Below are 21,368 nucleotides of genomic sequence, written 5' to 3'. Positions count from 1 at the left end.
CGTTGGCACTTTCAAACAAAAAAATGCCTTCTTTTAAAGAAACTGTCATGTTGTTCTGAAGAAGTTGTCATCCCGTCGCAACTAAAATTGCCAGCAAAATCATTCAAAATGCCACCCTCTCCCAGCAACGTTCGCCAACTAAGAGGGTCCTTTGGTGAAACAGGTATAGGCGACAAGGCATTTTTCTCAGGACATACAAATATGGGCCGCACATGCTTTGATTCCGGCCTGAAGTTTTGAACGCAGCATCAAGATCTGGACAGAAGCAAAGCAAACAAGAGGTGTATCAAGAAACGCTCCTATCTCCATTTCTAGATGTGTCCGCGTCAAACTTTCCTAGACATCTGAGTTCATACATCTTTCATCAGCCCGCACAAGCTAGTTTGTAATGCACCAGTTGATATATATCAACCTTCTGGCCTCAGTACATAATAATTCAGCAAGAGAAGCAATACAGGTGAATGCATAGTGAGGTACACGCGTGATTCTGGATGTGACACAGCGACAGGATCAAATTGGTGAAATCCTGAGCAGAAAAGAGGGGAAAGCTCAAGGAGCTTCGTACTGAAATCCAAATCCCAGCCCTCATGATGTACAACAATGCTGTCAGCTAAGCTTAACAAATTGAGCAAGTGAGAAGGTAATAGATGGTCAGACATGTCAGGCTGTTGCATAGGACACACCCTTCATCCCTACAGGGAGACAGCAAGAAATAAGAAATGTGAGGTTTGTGTATTACTCATGCAAACGAAGTACATGTTTGTAAATTCCTGTATATACGAGAATGTACATTATGACATTATCAGTGGTATTTCATACATGTTTGGGAATGAAGCTTACCGCCAAAAATGCTTCAGTGCTTTGAATTCCTAATCAGATCTTTCAGCTCATCCACAATTGCATGATAGCAGAACTTGTATTGTTCCTGCAAAGCACAAGATGTTAGTGATAGAGAAGAGAGTTTGAGTTGGTTGATAAGGAATAGTTTGAGTTGGACGGTTTATCCCATATGCATCCAACTGAGTCGAGTCCCGTTTGGTTAGAGCATCTCCAGCGGCGCCCCCAACAGGACCCCAAAGCCGTGTTTTTTTCCGCCGGCGTCAAAAAATCGCCCAAGTAGCGCCCCTAGGACGCCGATTTTCGCCGGTTGGGCCCATTTTTAGGCCCGGCGATCCCAGGCCGAACCCAGTGCGCTAGGGGGGCGCTTTGGGGCTCCGGGGGAAGGGAAAACGACACGTGGGCTGCCACTGTCAGGAGAAAAACGATTTTCCACCTCCAGATTTGCCCCCCGCGCGCACTACACCTTTCGCTGCCGTGCCGGTCCCGGTGCTGCCCACCTACCTATCGCCGCTAGAAAGGCCATCGCCCCGGCGAGAAAGGGAGGGTTCGCCGTGGCTTCGCCCCCTTGCTTCTGGGCAAGCTTTTCCGGCGCTCCGGCCACGCACGCGGCTGCGCGTCTGCCACGCCAACCAGGTGTCAGGCGATTTGTCTCGGTGATGGACTCCAACGACGAGAAGGTGTTCGCAGCACTGCTGGAGGAGGAAGCCGATGCCAACGCCCAGGACGAAGAGCACCTCATGGTCCTCGCCGCTCTGGCCGGCCTATTCGCAAGCAACGCAAAGCCGCGGCGAGGTGGCTCGACGCCGGGCCGGCTGAAGGCAAAGCGGAGGCATCGACTGGAAGGCTATTGCTTGCTCTACACCGAGTCACCGACTACTTCGCCGACGCTTCTCTGCACGGCGATGAAGTATTTCGGCACCGTTATCAGATGAGCCGGAAGCTCTTCCTCGGAATTGTGAATTCCATTAGGGAGTTCGACAGCTACTTCAAGTGCAAAAAGGATTGCACCGGCACACTTGGATTCAACTCACTCTAGAAGTGCACGACAGCTATGAGGATGCTTGCATACAGAGCTCCCGATGATATTCTAGAAGAGTATGGACGCATGGCCAGGTCCACCACCATTGAGTGTTTGTACAAGTTCTGCAAGGCAATGGTGGCAGTGTTTGGACCTCAATACTTGCAATCACCCAATGCTAAAGATACTGCTCGGATCCTAGCACACAATGCAGCAAGAGGATTTCCTGGGATGCTTGGAAGTATCGACTCCATGCATTGGAAATGGAGAAACTGTCAATTTGCTTAGCAGGGGATGTACAAAGGCGCCAAAAGAGGTTGCAGTGTGGTACTTGAGGCAGTGGCCACACATGACCTCTCAATTTGGCACTCCTTTGGTGTGTCAGGAACTCATAATGACATCAACGTAGTGGAGTGCTCGAATGTCTTTGCCAAGCTGGTTGAAGGTCATGCTCCTCGGTCAATGGGCGCCACTACAACAAGGGATACTACCTAGCAGATGGCATCTATCCGAGATGGTCCACATTTATGAAGACTATCTCAAACCCTGCGCCAGGAGGCAAGAACTCCTACTTTGCCAAGCGTCAAGAAGCTTGCAGGAAGGTGTTGGCCCAGACCGCGCACGCGACGACCAAGCGTCAAGAAGCTTGCAGGAAGGTGTTGGCCCAGACCGCGCACGCGACGACCGACGACGAACGACGACGAAGCAAAGCAACGCTGACGAACTCGACGAAGTTCCTTTACGTCGAGATGTGTCGCACCGTAGAGCTAACCTCCAATTTGTTGATATCCAATCGATCCTTCCTGACGTGCACTAGTACTGTACGTACTAGTACTTCTAGCCGGGACACAATACGTACACAGGCACTCGATCGATCTATACTTTGATCGATTTGGTGCTAGCTACGTACGCGAACACTTGATCGATTTTGATAGCCAGCAGGCTCGTGTCGAGCCTGTGTATTTTATTGATTCTCTGATCTGAACTCTCGGTGATACAAGTTACAGGGGCTGGCTACATTTATACAAATAGCACTAGCTAGCTACGTACACTAATCCTATACGGAGACTAACTCCAGCACGATTCGGATACATGCACGAAAGCCACCCAAACACAGGGGACTGAATCGTGTTTAATTCCAACAATCACCCCCCTAAACACGACATCGTTACGTTACAGCTCCGACATTGATCTTTCTTCGCATCTCCAAGAACTTCTCTCGGTCCAAAGCCTTGGTCAGGATGTCCGCTAGCTGGTCATCGGTGCGATTGTAGTTAACCTCCGTCTTCTCTTCTTCCACACAGTCCTTCATGTAGTGATACATCGTATGAATGTGCTTGCTCCCGTCACGCCGCACTGGATACTCATGTAGAAAAAATATAGACTCGCTGTCAACATTGAGCACCACTCGTTTCGGATCTCGATCCATGAGATCGCCGTGTAGCCTTCCTAGCCACACACCTTGACACTCTGCTTCACTTGAAGTCGATGTCACTACTTTCTGCTTTCATGATAGCCATCTTACTATGCTTCCACCAAGGAAATATGCCACGTTCGAGGTACTCTTACGGTAGTCAACAATTCCTTCCTTGTCACTACCACTGTAGCCGAGTAGTCTCGCCATCTTCTTCTTGCTCAGCTCAAGACGAGGTTTCATTGAAGCATCAATTGGATTGCAATCTTGCATGCCACAAATTTCAAGTACCCTTCTTGCATATGCCTCATGGCACAGTGTGATCCCTTCCGGCTTTTGATGTACCTCTAGCCCGAGGTAGCAACTCAAAAGACCTAGATCAACCATCTTGAAAAGCTCCTTCATTTGTAGCTTGAACTTCGCAATCACCTCTTCATCTGCTCCAGTTATCAATAGATCGTCATCGTAGATGCCAACTAGTAGACGATCCCTTCCTTCACCTATCTTGTACATTGCATGCTCTAGTGGGGCTTTCTCAAATCCAAGAGAAATCAAAGTCCGATCAAGTTTGATATTCCACGCTCGAAGGTCTTGTCGTCGCCCATACAAGACTTTGTGTAGCTTCAATACCTTGTGTTCTTCTCCCTCCTTGATGAAGCTCGGTGCTTGATTCACATACACATCTCCTTCTATCTCACCGTACAAAAACGTGGATTTTACATCCATGTGATGTATCTTCCATGATTCTTGAGCCGGGAGAGCCATGAGTAATCTCACCGATTCCATCCGAGCAACGGGAACGAACACTTCTTCGAAGTCCACACCTTCATCTTGCACGTACTCTTTGGCCACTAGCTTCACCTTGTGCTTCACACAATTTCCTTCAGCTTCTTTCTTGCTGGTAAATTCCCACTTGAGCTTCATGGTTTTTTCATTGTTGGGAAGATCCACAAGCTCCCATGCATTATTGTCGTGGATCGACTCCAACTCTTCTTTCATAAAATGACGCCAACACTCCTTTGTATTTGCGTCTTCGAATTTTGTCGGTTCGTCGACGCTTGCTAGACTCGGAGTAACATGGGCTGAAGAGGCATCCTCTCCTGCATACGACCAAGATGTTGGCGCATCTCCGAGTAAAGCGCCTCCACAACACATGGCTTCTTCATGCAATGAACGACCAAGAAGTGCTAGCGTTGCGGAATCTCCACACGCACCACCGCATGTGTCTCCTGCCCTTCAGGATGTGCAACCAGACGCATCACGTGTGCATGGGCTGTACCCCACTAGCACGTCCCTTGCTGCTAAGCAATAGCTGCCTTCAGGCCTTCCATGCATGGCACATTGGCCACAACCTCCACTACAACCTGCTAACACATCCGCTGAAGTACTTGCACATGTGGCCGCTCTTGCTGCATGAGCGTCCAATTTTACACAAGCATCAACAGCTTCCATGTCCGTCTTTGCACCAGCCTCAACAACAGTCGTAGCACCTATGTCCGTTATTTCTTCATGAACTTTCGACGTCACGTCTTCGTCTGTTACTGGACAGCGTGACATGCCTGGTGCACACGTGCCTACTTTTGCATTAGCATACTTTGATTCGTGGTCTTCAGGCGCCACGTACGCCGAAGTGACATTCGTGTCCGTAGCATCGACACAAATTTCAGACTTATGCATCGCGTGAGTAGCTTCGATACGAATTTTGGAATCACCCCTCATGTTTGTAACAAGGCTGCTTCTCCACGGCCGAGCGCATGCAATGAGCGCTTCCTTCGCTCCAGCAAAGATAGCACTTACACTCGTAGCATTGACGTAAGTTTCGGAATCACCCCCCGCATCCGTAGCATCGATACGGGTTTCCGAACCATGATGTTGAGAGCAAACTTTTTCTTCATGAAGTGCGGCAATTTCTTTAGCCGACACTTGAAGAACTGGATCCTCCTCGTCCACGAGTTCACACATCAACATCATGTCACCTTCATCTCCTTGCTGGGCCATGAGCGCCTTCTCCTTTAGGGGATTCTTGCACTCCGACTTGAAGTGCCCCATGATGCCACAATTGTGACACTTGATCTTGTGCTTGTCGAACTTCTTCTTCTTCTTCGGAGCGCCATCGTTGGCGTCCTTTTGATTTTGTTCGTTTGGCACACGATCTTGGCGAGCATAACTGCTAGAGCCCTCACCTTCTCTCCTTGAGTCCAGCGCCTTCCACTGAGCCCGCGTGAGCATGACATGCTCATCGTTCCTCCCGTCCCCGAGACTGTACCGCATATGCTCATCGTGAGCCTTGTAGCGTCCGACGAGATCATCAATGGAGAGGGTCGCGAGATCGACGCACTGCTCGATCGTCGTGACAATTTGCAGGTAACGGGGAGGAGCCGCGCGCAAGAACCGACGGACAACCGAGGCCTCCGTGAGGTTTTCTCCAAGTGTGCGGATCCGATTGACGAGAGTAGCAACCCGTGAAGTGAACGCGTCCACGGACTCATTGTCGCCCATGACCAAAGTTTCATAGTTCCTTAAGAGAGTTTGGAGATTGGCTTGCTTGACGCGGTCGTGTCCCTCGAACATGAGCTTCAAGGTATCCCACACCGCATTCGCCGTTTCTTTGGCGATCACGTATTGAAAGACATCCATCGGCATCACCGAATAAATTGCCGACGCCGCCTGCCGATCCTTCCGATGCTCAGCTCCCTCCTTGAAAGCGTCGCCTCCTGGATCGACTGCGTTCCACAACACGTTGGCGCGGAGACCACACTCCATCAGGGCCTTCCAGACCCCGAAGTTCTCGCGATCAAATTGTGAGTACGACGAACTCGCCGGAGCAGCAAATACTTTAGCCGCACCGGAGTACGCCGCCAGCTGCTTGGCCTTGTCGTCCTCCGACATGATCTTCCGTTACTAGAAGATTAACCTTGCTCTAGATACCAATTGTTGGCCCAGACCGCGCCGTCGAGTACTTTCCGACGACACGCGACGACCGACGACGAACGACGACGAAGCAAAGCAACGCTGACGAACTCGACGAAGTTCCTTTACGTCGAGATGTGTCGCACCGTAGAGCTAACCTCCAGTTTGTTGATATCCAATCGATCCTTCGTGACGTGCACTAGTACTGTACGTACTAGTACTTCTAGCCGGGACACAATACGTACACAAGCATTCGATCGATCTATGCTTTGATCGATTTGGTGCTAGCTACGTACGCGAACACTTGATCGATTTGGATAACCAGCAGGCTCGTGTCGAGCCTGTGTTTTTCTATTGATTCTCTGATCTGAACTCTCGGTGATACAAGTTACAGGGGGCTGGCTACATGTATATAAATAGCACTAGCTAGCTACGTACACTAATCCTACACGGAGACCAACTCCAGCACGATTCGGATACATGCACGAAAGCCACCCAAACACATACCGCTAACGGGGACTGAATCGTGTTTAATTCCAACAGAAGGATGTCGAGCGGGCATTTGGTGTGCTCCAATCTCGATTTGCTGTTGTCCAGTACCCCGCTCAGACCTGGTCGAAAGATCAAATGTGGGAAGTCATGACTTGCTGTGTCATCTTGCACAACATGGTCATTGAGAGCGAGCAGGAAGAGCCAGTGTTTGACACTGAACCATATTACAGGCAGGGTCCTCTTGCCCAAGTTGATGACCAGCTACAGGCAACCTAGACTGCCTTCAACAATTGCAGCACGATTTGGTGGAGCACCTATGGAGGCTCAAGGGCAACACCTAGCTCGATGTGTGATGAATTATGAGTTATTATTTGTTGAACTATTTTGATTTGTATTGATTTGTTGAATTATTTTAATTTGTATTGATTTCTGTGATGAACTATGTGATAAAAATAAGCATCTATTGAATTTGTGCCGAAGCACGCTGAGTATGGTACAATTTTGCGCCTTAAGTGGGCCGGAATCGGCGGCTGGGAACCCGAGCCCCCACCCCCCACCCCCGATTTTTTTCGATGGCGTGCCCCTAGGCGATGCTATTTCACGCCCCCAGGGGGCCGAACGGCTGGAGAGGCTCTTAGTCAGAGTCTAGCTAGGCAAACTGGATTGTAACCTCTTCGTCAAGCAATCAATAAACAAAGTTCTACACATCCCGGAAGCCTCTCCTCCATATCAGAGACAAGTCCTGTCTCCGGCCTTATCCTGGTCTTCGAACCTTACTCTACCACAATCATCTCGTTGTGGATCAAGATCCATAATCTGAAATAAAATTAAAAATTAAAAATTAAAAATTGTACCTCTGTTTGGACGATGCCAGGTCTCTGGGATCTAAACTTCCCGACAGTTTCCACAAGATTTGTAGCAGCTTGATCACCACGTAATATTCTCTCTACTGTATTATGGATTGTGATGTAAGCACCAGTTCTCCCAATGCCTGCACTGCAGAAACCAGAGAAGGAATGCAATATTACTTGTATGTGGGCAAGGGTGAAAAAGTAATCATGCCATTAATTTGAAACAAACCTGCAATGTGCAACAATTGGGTGGTCTTTCCCAACATAATATAATCTTTTTAGAATCTTCCTTACAGTACTGCTGTCATTTGGCACACCATGGTCAGGCCATGTGGAGTGCTGGATGTGGAGAACAGTATGCACTCTATCTGACTGCAAAATAAAGAATTATAAGTTGGAGCAGTACAAACACGAAGAAAAGTAATACGGGTGAAAGAGGTACGAAGCATACACAAAGGGGCAATGCAAGATGCATAAAAAGCCATTCATGGAAGAAAATAAGTAAATGTTGCAAACTACAGATGTTCAGCATTTATAGCAATATGATAAATATCACCAGTGGTGTAAGCTAACATGTATACGATGGTTGTCTTGAGACCTCACTTAGCAATGCTACATCAAGTAGTGCTCAAAAGGGTAATTCATTCATCACATGGCGATCAGGACACTTTGTGATGGATCAATCATCAATGCCGTGAAAGCTGAACTGAATTTTTCACTGCCACTAGAGTGTAAGCATGAGCATCCTAAATGAATGAAAAGTAGTCGGCAATATATCTGATGGAATATATGTGAGGGCCTTTACATCACATGTGAATTACTTCAAGGTCCTTCTAGTGGAAGTACTATGTACTGTTAACGAATTCTAAGAAGGTACTAGAACTTAAGTCTATGCATCAGTGATGTATAAAAATATGGAACAAATAGTCCTTCACTCGTACAGCATATCTTCACGCTTTATGAAGACACAGAAGCAACATTAGCTTTACACATCTTTACCTCCTTATGTTGCACCTTCACACTGCGCAATGTTAACTCCCCATCTTGTCTGGTCTCCACGATTTTAATGTTCAATCTTCCATAGTCTTCTTGGCTCTTGCTCAGTGGAAGATACTCATCACACTGCCATTATTTCAATGTATAGGATTTTACCAAAGGAGAGAGTTAAAATTACAAACTCTGTCTACGAGATTAAGGATCCCAGAAAACCATCATGGTAACAAAGCCAAGTATTCTTCCAGGAGTCATGTATTAACACGTCAATGTATGAACTGAAATATCTAATCCACAGCCTCAAAATGGTAAATGATTGGATAAAAGAACCAAATCTCTCACTCTCTCTCCATTCATCTCTCTCGCTAGGGAAATCACGGGTGCATTATACAGGAAGGAGGAAATGACAGAAACCAAATAACTATGTTTTGGACAAAAACACGAAACCCCTTGTTTTTTCTAAAAAAAAGGAAAGAAACCAGTTGCATTCCATGTCCTGAATTACATAGAGACCTAGATGTAACACGCTCAAACATGTAGGTACAGTGTTGCCCTATTTCTCTCTCCAAGCCTGCATGCGTATGCATGTCCAATCATCTCACCGGATCAGCAACAGATTGCGAGAGAAACGCAGAGCTATAAAAGCAATGGCCTAAAAAATACGAACGGCGTATGGTGGCCCGCCAGCCCTTTAATCCCGGACGGAGGAAGTACATATGACAAGCTGAAAGTGTACATGCAACACAGCCATACTAAGCAAAAAAGCCTTGTCATTAGACAGGTGCATTATAAATGGAAAAACAAAGACATTTTTCGACCAAAAACAGCCATTTATATACATATAAAAAAACACAATCCTATCCAGCTTCTCTGTCCATTTCCAATACTGATCGTGCAAGAACAATCAGTCAGCACCAATCAGACAGGAAGTATAGTAAACTAAGAATACTGAAACAAGGTTGTTCTTCTACTTTCAGGGCCGATTCGAAAGAGAATCTAGTCTTTACTGAGAAATTTGGTTTCGGGGATTTTGCTGATTCCAGTCGAAGAAAAATGCTTTTTCACGAAGAGAAGCAAGCAGCGGACTGAGCGACTAGCGCGCCAATTCAATAAATAGATTCTAGCGACACTTATGTTCCATTCTATTTGAATGTTCTCATATCTTACTAGCCGTCATTGAGAGGATTTAATGATTAATAAAGTAACTCAACACTGTAAGCAAACATGTGGAACGAGGTTGTGCAAAAATCATGGAGGACGAGAATCTGAAAATTGAATATTAGGCCAACTCGATGAAACATGCAAGACACAAATGTTTGTTATTCGTACCTTAACAATGTCAAATTTAGTGAGCATAACAATTACAGGACAGCTGTTCTCAAAGACCATCTGCCAAAAATCTTCGAATGTATTGACTAACGGACCTTGGGTAGAAATGAACTTTATATGATCTTTGTCATCATACTGCAGATTTTATATCCAACAGTGCCAATTAGGATCAGAAAGAAAGAAAGAAAAGGGCATGAAATATGCTATTTCTTACCTTTATAAGGCTTGCATTGATGTAATCATTACTTGAAGTCAGACTGCCTGTTGAGGACTGTAGCTTTATCCTGGTTTCATCAACTAAACAACAAAGGTCAAGTTAAATCAAATAATTTACTCTACATGGTGGAATTGCAGAATATGCATGATTGCCCACACAAGTTAATGATGCTCACATGCCAAGACATCAGTGTAGCGGTTCCTTTCCCTATTAGCAGGACTTCGAGCCACAGTAAACTTCTGAGCCAACTGGAGCGATGTTCTTATGGCCTGAAATAATTGTGAACGAATAGTTGCATGATTTTCTTAGGTAAAATATATTCCTTAATTCTTAAAACAGCCAATTTCAAAATATTTCTTATATGTACAGTTGGATAAAATAATTAGTCCAGGACCAACTATTCCCAGTCAATACATATATCTGAATTGTTTCTTTCAGTTGCATTGATATGAATGTGGACGATAGTGTGGTACCACGAGGTTAGAATTGAATGGGATTGTTATGACCGGTACAACGTACCAACGGAGGAGGCCCAATGGGCAGGGTTAGTTACGGGCTTAGCCCAAGTTATCTTAGCTATCTTAGAGTCCAAGTTATATTAGAGTCCAAGTTATCTAGGGTTTAGTGGAGGCTGTCCTCCTTTATAAACACATGTACCCCTTCGATATTAAGCAGACAATAAAACAGCATTCTGTTGTCGTCTCCCTCACGAGACGGGAGCCCCAAACCCTAGCCGCCTCTCTCTCTCTCGCTCTCTCACGCCGCGACAGCGCCCAACCGCCGGCGCCCCCAGCCTCGCCGCCCGCACTTCCACCCCTACAACCTACGTCCGAGACCTGGTAGAACCCTAGCCTCTACCAATTTGGTATCAGGTAGCTTGGGTTCGATGAGTTTGTCGGACCTTCCCACCACCACTGCCGCCACCTCGCAGCAGCCGCCACCACCACCGCCGCCGCCGCACCAGTCGCCGCCGCCGGCCACCTCAGGTCCGGCCGCCTCCGGTACTGCGGCCCTGGGGCCGAAGCCGCCCCCGTCCTCTCCCCGGCGGAGATGTCCTCGGCGATCCGCGACCTCACCCTGGCGGTCTCGAACCTCCGGACCTTCCTCCAGGCTCCATACGCGACCCCGCCACCACCGCCTCCGCCGGCGGCGCCCTTCGTGCCACCGCCCCCGGCCACCGCCGCGCCCCAAGGCCTGCCGATCACCCAGGTCAGGTAGCCGCCGTCGCCGTCCCCGCTGCCGACGTGGATCGACACGCCGACCTATACGACGGCACCGCTATAGCCGACGGTGTTGCAGCCGCCCGCACCACCTTCGGGGGGTTCGGCGGGTATACTGACCCGTACGCCGGGAGCTCCGTGGTGCCGCGGCACTCTCCTTCCGCCGCATTGGGTCGCCACGAGGGCGCCTACGCGGCCTCGCCGCACGTGCAGCAGCCGCCCCGCTTCACCAAGCTGGAGTTCACCACCTACGACGGCACCATCGACCCCCTGAAATGGCTCAATCAGTGCGACCAGTTTTTCAGGGGGCAGCGGACCATGGCGTCCGACCGCACGTGGATCGCCTCCTACCACCTCTGTGGGCCCGCACAGACATGGTACTACGCCCTCGAGCAGGACGAGGGCGGGATGCCTCCGTGGGAGCGCTTTCGCGACCTATGTCTCCTCCGGTTCGCCCCCCCCCCCCCATACGTGGGAGCCACCAGGCCGAGCTCGGTCGCCTTCCCTTCACCACCTCGGTGCAGGACTTCGCCGACCGCTTCCAGACGTTGGCCTGCCATGCACCTGGCGTCACGGCTCGCCAACGCGCCGAGCTCTTCGTCGGCGGTCTTCCTGACCACATCCGCATCGACGTCGAGATGCGCGACCCCCAGGACCTGCAGACGGGCATGTACTACGCGCGTGCGTACGAGCAGCGCGCCAACGCCCTGCAGCAGGCGTTCCCGGGCCACGGCACGCGTCCCCCGACCCGCCCCGCCCCGGCGGCCGCCACCCCGACACGCCCCGCCCTGCCGGCCACTACTACGGCTGCCCCCGCGCCGACACGCACCTTCCGTCGCTTGACGTCGGCCGACCAGCTCGAGCGGCGCCGCAAGGGCCTGTGCTTCAACTGCGACGAGCCGTATGCGTCGGGTCATACGTGTGCCCGCCTGTTCTACTTGGAGACCGTCGACGACGCGGAGGTGGAGGCCCTCACCGCGGAGCTCGATGCCACCACACTCTCCGAGGCCGGCGTCACGACCTACGGGCCGGTCAATGCGACCGCCTTCGTCGTCTCCCTTCATGCCATGGCTGGCATCAAGACGGCAAAGACGATGCTGCTTTCGGTGACGATCAACGGGGAGCGTCTCACCGCGCTCGTGGACACGGGTTTGACGCACAACTTCCTGTCCGAGGACGCCATGCGCCGCCTCGCACTCCAACCGGCGGGCTCGGAGAAGTTCAGCGTCACCGTCGCCAACGGGGACCGCCTTGCTTGCTAGGGCGTGGCGCGGCAGGTTCCCGTCCTCATCGGCGACGAGCCGTTCTCCATCGACTGCGTCGGCATCGACCTAGGCTGCTACGACTTCATCCTCGGCATCGACTTCCTGTCCACTCTCGGCCCCATCCTTTGGGAGCTCGATGTGCTGTCCCTCATCTTCTGGCGCGAGGGCGGCCGTCGCGTTCAGTGGACGGGCATCGGCGGCTCCGGCGCCGCAACCCCACAACTCCAGTTGATGGCGACCGCACTGGACGAGGCGCATCCCCTCCTGGCCGACCTCCTGCAGCAGCACAGCGACATCTTCGACGAGCCACAGGGCCTCCCTCCCGCGCGGCCCTCTGACCACCGCATCCACCTGCTGCCGGACACGGCACCTGCCGCCGTGCGCCGTACAGGTACCCTCAGCTGCAGAAAGACAAGCTCGAGCGTCAGGTGGTGGTCATGCTCGCGCGGGGCATCATCCGGATTTCAACATCGCCGTTCTCCGCCCCGGTGCTCCTTGTGCGCAAGGCCGAATGCACATGGCGCTTTTGCATCGACTACCGCGCCCTCAACGCCCTGGCGTCCAAGGACAAGTTCCCCATCCCCGTCGTGGATGAGCTCTTGGACGAGCTCCACGGAGCGCGCTTCTTCACCAAGCTCGACCTTCGCTCGGGCTACCATCAGGTGCACATGCACCCTGACGACATCGAGAAGACGGCGTTCCGCACTCACCATGGCCATGTCGAGTTCCTGGTGATGGCGTTCGGCCTCTCCAACGCGCCGGCGACCTTCCGGGCCCTGATGAACGACGTGCTCAGTCCATACTTGCGCCACTTTGTGCTTGTTTTCTTTGATGACATTCTGATCTACAGTGCATCTTGAGCGGAGCACCTACAACACGTGGCCGTCATCTTCAACGAGCTTCGAGCACATCGTCTTCACCTCAAGCGCTCAAAGTGCTCGTTCGGCACGACCTCTGTCGCGTACCTGGGGCACGTCATCTCGGCGGACGGGGTAGCGATGGACGCGGACAAGGTCGCCGTCGTCGCCGCGTGGCCGACTTCGCGGTCACCGCGGGCGCTCCGCGGCTTCTTGGGCCTCGCCGGCTACTACCGGAAGTACATCCGGGACTTCGGCCTCATCGTTGCGCCACTGACGCGTCTCCTTCGACGCGACGCCTTCTCCTGGGACGAGGAGGCGACTACGGCATTCGAGGCTCTCCAGCGGGCGCTCACGACAGGACCCGTCCTCCAGATGCCGGACTTCGATATGCCGTTCGTGGTGGACTGCGACGCCTCGGGCATCGGCTTCGGCGCCGTCCTCCATCAGGGCGAGGGACCGCTCGCCTTCTTCAGCCGCCCCTTCGCCGCTCGCCATCACAAGCTCGCGGCCTACGAGCGCGAGCTTATTGGGCTGGTTCAGGCGGTGCGCCACTGGCAGCCTTATCTTTGGGGCAGGTCGTTCCGTGTGCGCACGGACCACTACAGCCTCAAGTTCTTGCCGGACCAGCGCCTCTCCACCGTTCCGCAGCACCAGTGGATCAGCAAGCTCTTCGGCTTCGACTTCACCGTTCAGTACCGCCCCGGCCGTCTCAACAAGGTCGCCGACGCCTTGTCCCGCCGCGACACTGAGGATGTCGCGGACGACGTCGCCATGGCTGGCACTATCATGTGCATCCGTTCCCGGCCATCTTTCGCCTTCATCGACGACATTCGCCCGGCAACTTCGACGGCCGCGGACGCGCAGGGCCTGCGCCAGCGCCTTGACGTCGGCGAGCTAGCAACGCCCTGGCGCCTGGACGAGGGGCTGCTCCTCCATGGCCGCCGCATCTTCGTGCCCGACCATGGCGACCTGCGCCACCAGGTCCTGACCTTGGCGCATTCTGCAGGACACGAGGGCGTGCAGAAGACTCTCCATCGTCTCTGGGCTGATTTTTACATCCCCAGTGATGGCGCAATGGTCCGCGAATGGGTGCGGTCATGCGTGACGTGCCAGCGGAACAAGACGGAGACACTACGACCCGCGGGTCTACTGCAGCCGCTGGACGTACCCTCCCAGGTGTGGGCGGATATTTCCATGGACTTCATCGAGGGCCTTCCCAAGGTGGGCGGCAAGTCCGTCATCCTCACGGTGGTTGACCGCTTCTCCAAGTATGCGCACTTCATCACCCTAGGTCATCCATATACAGCCGCCTCCGTGGCGCGGGCCTTCTTCGACGGCATCGTCCGCCTCCACGGTTTTCCTTCGTCCATCGTCAGCGATCGTGATCCCGTGTTCACGGGACATGTCTGGCAGGATCTCTTTCGACTGGCGGGCGTGAAGCTCCGCATGAGCACGGCGTTCCACCCTCAGACAGACGGCCAATCCGAGGTAGTCAACTACCTGTGTTGTGTTACTGGTGATCGTCCACGAGCTTGGGTGGACTGGTTGGCATGGGCGGAGTACTGCTACAACACCTCCTATCACTCCGCCCTGCGCACCACGCCTTTCGACGTGGTCTACGGGCGCCCACCTCCGGCGATGCTCCCTTACGAGCCCGGGACGGCTCGGTCCGAGACCGCGGGCGACTTACTCTGCACCCGCGACGACATTCTGGCTGAGGCGCGCCAGCGTCTTCTCCAAGCACAGCAGCTGGCCCGGAAGTACTACGATGCTCATCATCGCGAGGCGGAGTTCATGGTGGGCGATTGGGTGTGGTTGCGCCTCCTCCATAGGACCACGCAGTCTCTGGACCCGCGCTCTAAGCACAAATTGGGACCTCGCTACGCCGGTCCCTTTCGTGTGCTGGAGCGTGTCGGCGCACTCGCATACCGCTTGGAGCTGCCAGCTGGTTCTCGCCTCCACGACGTCTTCCATGTCGGCTTACTGAAGGCCTACCGCGGGGACCCTCCTGCAGCGACGCCGGCCCTTCCTCCTACTTCGGATGGCCGCCTCCTTCCAGCTTCCGCACAGGTGGCGAAGGTGTTGCAGGCACAACAGCGTCGCGGCGTCTGGCATGTCTTGGTACAGTGGACCGGCCTGCTAGAGGAGAAAGCGACTTGGGAGAAGCTCGACGATTTCCGCCAGCAGTTTCCAGATGTTCAGCTCGAGGACAAGCTGATTGAGAAGGCAGGGAGAGATGTTATGACCGGTACAACGTACCAACGGAGGAGGCCCAATGGACAGGGTTAGTTACGGGCTTAGCCCAAGTTATCTTAGCTATCTTAGAGTCCAAGTTATATTAGAGTCCAAGTTATCTAGGATTTAGTGGAGGATGTCCTCCTTTATAAACACATGTACCCCTTCGATATTAAGCAGACAATAAAACAGTATTCTGTTGTCATCTCCCTCAGGAGACGGGAGCCCAAACCCTAGCCGCCTCTCTCTCTCTCTCTCACGCCGCGACGGTGCCCAACCGCCGGCGCCGGCGCCCCCAGCCTCGTCGCCCGCACTTCCACCCCTACAACCTACGTCCAAGACCTGGTAGAACCCTAGCCTCTACCAGGGATCGTGATACAATTTCCATACCCATGTTTTTTTTCTTCATGCTAAGGACAGATAATTCACTTGTTCATAGTTCATACAGCATTTGATACGGCGACGACCATTTGAGAATACACATCTGATATGGTGATAGTCCCATTAAGAATGCATTTCTTTTAATTGTTACCAATATATCAATTTGTTGTCACAAAAAAGAAGAGGAAACTACAGAGTTAAGATTTCAGCGTGTAATTGAATCTTTAGAGATTGGACTTGGAAAGAGAGAGTAAGCTAATTAGGTTAGAAGTTATTAAAACAGTAGAAAATCGATAATTTGGTTGTGATTAAGATTCACACAAGCAGTAGAATGGACAAAGTTGTTCCACACATCATCAGGCAGCTTAAAGTGCCACGTAAAATATCCGAAGGTAACCAGCACAGCGTTACAGATGACAGAACATCATCAGGGCGCTTAAAGTTTCACATAAGATATACTAAGGCAACCAACTCAGCACTAGAGATGACAGATAAATACCATATAAGAAATTAGAAAAGAACGCCAACTCCAGCAATACTACCTTTTCCTGGTGGCCTAGACGACAAAAGATGTGAGCTATTTTCCTCAAAGAGAATACTCAACTACTTCTCCGTGTGACGTCCATCTCAGGTACGCGTGTGAAAACAAATACTCCCTCCATCCCATATTAAGTGTCGCTCAAATGAATGTATCTAGCACTAAAATACAGCTAGATACAACCGTTTGAGCGACACTTAATATGCGACGGAGGAAGTACATGAGGCGGTAGGTTGGGTCCAAGGAAGAGGCAATGCCATGAGAGGAGATTATAGTTTTATTTGCTGAGTGCTGATGCTGACGAGGTATTCTGGAGCTAGCAGCATAACTCCTCAGAGTATAATTTTGGCAACTGAAAATGGACTTCAATCCCAGTTGCCCAGAGAATCCACATGTTAAAATGTTGCTTCAGAAATAATCTTCATTTTTCCTTAATCATAACCAGCACAATTTTATCTGGCTGTACAGCTATCGTCCACCATGACGCTTCACTTGGAGGCAAAGATGAGAAGATCACATGGCACTAAGATAACCACTATACATAAAACCACCTCCTACATCATTCACAACTCACTTGTATGATTGCAAACCTAAAAAGATTCTAGCTAAGGTCACTCTTCTTACTTTTGCAAAAAGAAAAGGAAAAGGGGGGAAAAGATGGTGTTCTTGATTTCGCAGAGCAAAGAAAATGTTAGTGACAAATAGGGGGTGACCAGGAAGATTTCCTACCGGAAGGCCTCCAAAGTCCTCGAATATTGCGGCCGGCTTCTTGAGCTTTTTGTCGAACACCTTGAGCGCCGTCTTGCAGTGCTTCACCTGGTCCGGCGTCAGCACCCGGGCAGGCGGATCCGCGGTGGGGTCGAGCGGGTCAAACCCACCCTTCCCTGTAGGCCCAGGCAAAGAGCGGCGCGGGGCGGAGGAAGCCGGCGAGCGGCCTCTCCCGCCGCCGCGCAGCGGCGAGTTCCCCGTCGCTCCGGCGGCGGGGTCAGTCTTACGGCGGCGCTTGGAGCTAGGAGCGGGCGGAGGGGAGGGGGGAGCCGTCGGGGTCGCCGTGGTGGAGCGCGTGGCCGGGTATAAATAAAGTGCGACGTTTTCCGCCCGGGCCGGTGGTTGGATTTGGATTGGTGTTTTTTGAGAAGACTTGACTTGGGGAGGAGAGAATGCTGATGCCGCCACGGTGCAAGTGGGGTCTGGTTGTTCGGGGAAAGGGAGGGGTCGGGGTTCGGGGGTGGGGGAGGAAATGGCGGACGCGGTGGTGCGGGCCGCCGGCGGAGGGGCGATTCGCAGTCGCAGGGAAGAAGATGGCGAGACGGGTTTTGAAATGCTGAAATCGACTAGTTTAGCGCCCGTGCTTTACCAGGGATCAAACTGCTGGTCGCCATATCAGGTTCAGCAGTCCAGGGAATGGAGGCAAGGAGATTTGGGAGAGTTCTTTTGGAGTGTAGGTTTTCTTTTTCTTAAAAAAGGGTGTTTGTGTATATATAGGGGGTGTTTGTTTCCACCGACTTTTTGATGTAGAAACTAAAAAAATCTCTTTTAGTTTCATGTAAAACAAACAGGAGGGACTTTTAGGACTAAAAAGGGGTATTTGAGACTAAAGAAAAAAGTCTCTATGGAAGGGTCTTTTTAAAACTTTTTTGACACTTTTTCTAACAGTAACCTTACTTTTAGTATGGCATTTAATAACTTGCACTACATTACTAGGGGTAACATGGTCTTTTGCATGTCATTAGTGACCTCTAGTCCCTGTTTAGTCCATGAAAACAAACAGGTAGGGACTAGGGACTTTTTAATTGAGACTAAAAAAAGTCATGAGACTTCTAAAACAAATAGGGTCATAGTCGTATTTTTTAGACGCAATCTCGCAAAGCTTTATTTGAGCATCTATAGCAGCTGGACTTGGCAAATTCCACCTCCTAAATGGCGAGCGCTTTCTCATATATGAAATCTTAAAACCATATAAATCATTGAAATAAAACATTTCTGTACTAAGTAGATCAAATAAATTTGTTTACGGCAACTCGTTGTCATCAGAGATGTTCCCTATCTCTGTTCGGGGCTCCTGATACATGTGGCAAACGCAAATCCGATTCATACGGTTGCTCCGGAGCTGGCGACGCCTCCGTCTTCGCGTCGAATTCAGTAAAAAAACACATCGGTTGTTGTCCGCTCCCGTTAAATGAACTGTTGGTTGGCCTTTACATAGGCCTCATCCTTGATGGATTTTAGGATGGCCTGCTACTCCGTCATCTTCGCCGCTTGGGCGACCGTGAATTTCACCTCTGCGTCCTTCATGTTGAAGCCCGGAGCTGGAGCCAGCTCCTCTTCCTCCTCTGGCTGCTCCTCGTCATTATCATCACCCTCCTCCTCCTGCTCCTGCTTCCCTAGTTCCTCCATCGGAGTCGGATGTTGCTCCTCCTCCTCCTCCTCTGTAACAGCCTGAAACCGATGCTCCAGAAAATTTTCATTTTATTCCATTGTCGTCGTGTCATTCGTTTGGTTGTCGCATTCATCATCGCATCACTCGCATCATCCGCATTGGATCGGCACTCTGTTGCTAATTTTTTTTAAACTTGCATCCGTTCGTAGTTGTCGGTCCTTCCCGGTATTGTCATTGACCATTTGAGACCAACCACACACGCACCCGCCCGCGGCGTCGCTTAAATATTGTTTTTAAAAGTGTGTATAAACCTTTTTCCGGAATGAGTTGAAAGTTGATGTGCGCTCTTAATATAGTGTAGGTAGATCGTCTGTCAAATTTCGTTGCATTCGGAGTTCGTTTGATACACGAATCGTTAAACCTACAACGACACTATAGTCGGATAAAAGTCGGACGTTTCGATGTTTTCTAAACCATGTCACGGACCACAAACTTCCCTCTCTTCTCTCAGCCTAGACACTCTACACGTCCCACTAACCCACCTAGCCTACCCCTTTGTTTCGGACCGTCCGATTGCGATCGTATGGTCGAAATCGGTGCACAAATCCCTAAACCTAGCCTCATTCCCTATTTAAGCAACTCCCCTGCCTAATATGTACCTCCCCACACCCTCCTCGTTTTCCATGCCCAGCCATCGGCGCCACCGCCAAGTGGCGCCTCCATCGCGCTCCGCTATGGGCCCGCAGAACCTAGATCCAGCTCGCACCGGGCCCAATCAGGCCGAGCCGCCCCACCGCATGCCCGATGCGCCCGAGGCGACCTGCCCCCGCGCACGATGGCCTCGGTCGTCCCAACCCTGTCGCCGGAGCACACCTCCACGTCGTCCCGCCTCCATCACCGGCAACGCTCAGACCAGGTCGGCCTGCAGCTCGCCCCTGTCCTTTCCTTCCTCCCCTTCTTCTCCTCTCTCATCTAACCCCGTCTCTCTCCTCTGCCCGTCATGGGTGCCAGGTCCAGAAGCTCGCCGTCACTGTTCTACGCCAAATTCAGAGGCCTCCATGCTGCCCCACACCGAATCGGGCTCGTCCCCGCCGGTTCCGTGCCCCACCGCCCGTCGCCGCATTGCCAGCCCTGCCGCACCCCTGCTTTCCTCGATTCGATCGGGATCGGGACGAGGAGGACGACGCTCGCCTCCGCGTGGGCTCGCCCCAGCAGCTAGGCCCACGGCCCAGCCGCACCTCCACGTCGGTCTGCATCGTGCGTCCTAACCGGTCCAGCTTCCCCCCGCAAGGCCCAACAAGCTCTACACCTCATCGGTCTAGTTCCGTTGGTCCACCTCCGACCTGCCTCAGCCCCAAGGCCCGAGGTGAGCACCGCTAGCCTATTCCCCGCCCGAGCGTCGAATAGTTATCTGGTGCCACTGCCTGGTTTAGGCGTGTCGACACATTGGACACAATGCATGTTTTTTTTCCGTTCCGTGAAATTGCTAATTAACGAGTGAATAACATATTTGCACAAAAACCACTCATCTTGCATTGCTCACAATTAATTAACCATGCATCGGATTTAAATGTTTTAAATACGTAAAATGTTCAGAATTTTGTGTAGAATAATACTTTCCAGCTCTCACATGTGTTAAAAATGTTTAACTTGTTGTTTTCATTTAGTTTACATTAATGCTTATTAAAACAGTTTATTTCATAACTAATTAACCGTAGCTCCGATTAAAATGGTCCACATATGTAACATGACCAGAAAATGTGTACAATCACATGGTGGCATTTATTTTGCTGTTTAACAACTCTAAAATTATATTCTAGGCAGAACAATAAAAAATTCGAAAATTACATATGGGAACTTTCCGGAATTGTTATTTGCTGTTTCCGACCTCATTGAAAATGCCTAGATGATGTAGTTGTTCATGCTTCAGCTCTTGCCATGATTAAAAACAATTAAAATGATTGTTTAGTTAAAAGAACATTAACCGCGTTTCTCTTAAATATGGAGAGTTATTATTTTGTTATATGTATGTTCTCTTTCTACATTTAAAATTGCTTAATTTCATCTTCACATTATGCCATGACCACCCATGTTAAACAATATTTAATATTGATGAGTACCTAAACGGGGGTGAACTAAGTAATTCAAATGTGGAGTTTCGTCAATATACAACTCGTTGCATATTGAGCTTCAATTAATGTGTAGTATTTGATTATTCTGATTGTCAAGCCCCTCATATTTAAACCGTACATGCATCATATTTGTTTGCACATCATGTCATGAATATGTTGTGGTGTTTATCATGTGTTGATTGTTTGTTTTTTGATTGTTTCTTCTCGATAGAGTCCCAAAACCGCTTTGGAGTGTGAGGATTCGTTCAACTACGTTGGTTCGTCTTGTTCATGGATTTGTTCTTCTTCAAGCA

The 21,368-nt window shown here is 50.8% G+C and overlaps 1 protein-coding gene across 1 annotated transcript; it reads right to left on the bottom strand.

Moving 5' to 3' along the window:
• Nucleotides 1–379: 379 nt before the first annotated feature.
• Nucleotides 380–19,638, bottom strand: LOC123450292 (protein-tyrosine-phosphatase PTP1-like). The gene is made up of 12 exons (XM_045127622.1): nucleotides 19,603–19,638; nucleotides 18,844–19,002; nucleotides 18,579–18,625; nucleotides 17,293–17,914; nucleotides 10,240–10,333; nucleotides 10,062–10,144; nucleotides 9,848–9,982; nucleotides 8,525–8,647; nucleotides 7,755–7,897; nucleotides 7,529–7,670; nucleotides 841–925; nucleotides 380–692 (listed from the first exon to the last, which is right to left on the bottom strand). The coding sequence occupies exons 1-11, from the start codon at nucleotides 19,636–19,638 to the stop codon at nucleotides 854–856; spliced, it is 1,656 nt and encodes a 551-aa protein (XP_044983557.1). The 3' UTR covers nucleotides 380–692; nucleotides 841–853.
• Between the last annotated feature and the right edge of the window lie 1,730 nt (nucleotides 19,639–21,368).

This window comes from Hordeum vulgare, chromosome 4H (assembly GCF_904849725.1).
Source record: "Hordeum vulgare subsp. vulgare chromosome 4H, MorexV3_pseudomolecules_assembly, whole genome shotgun sequence".
NCBI classification, from domain to species: domain Eukaryota; kingdom Viridiplantae; phylum Streptophyta; class Magnoliopsida; order Poales; family Poaceae; genus Hordeum; species Hordeum vulgare.
Note: the sequence above shows the minus strand (reverse complement) of the source record. Positions and strands in the feature narration are given on the sequence as shown.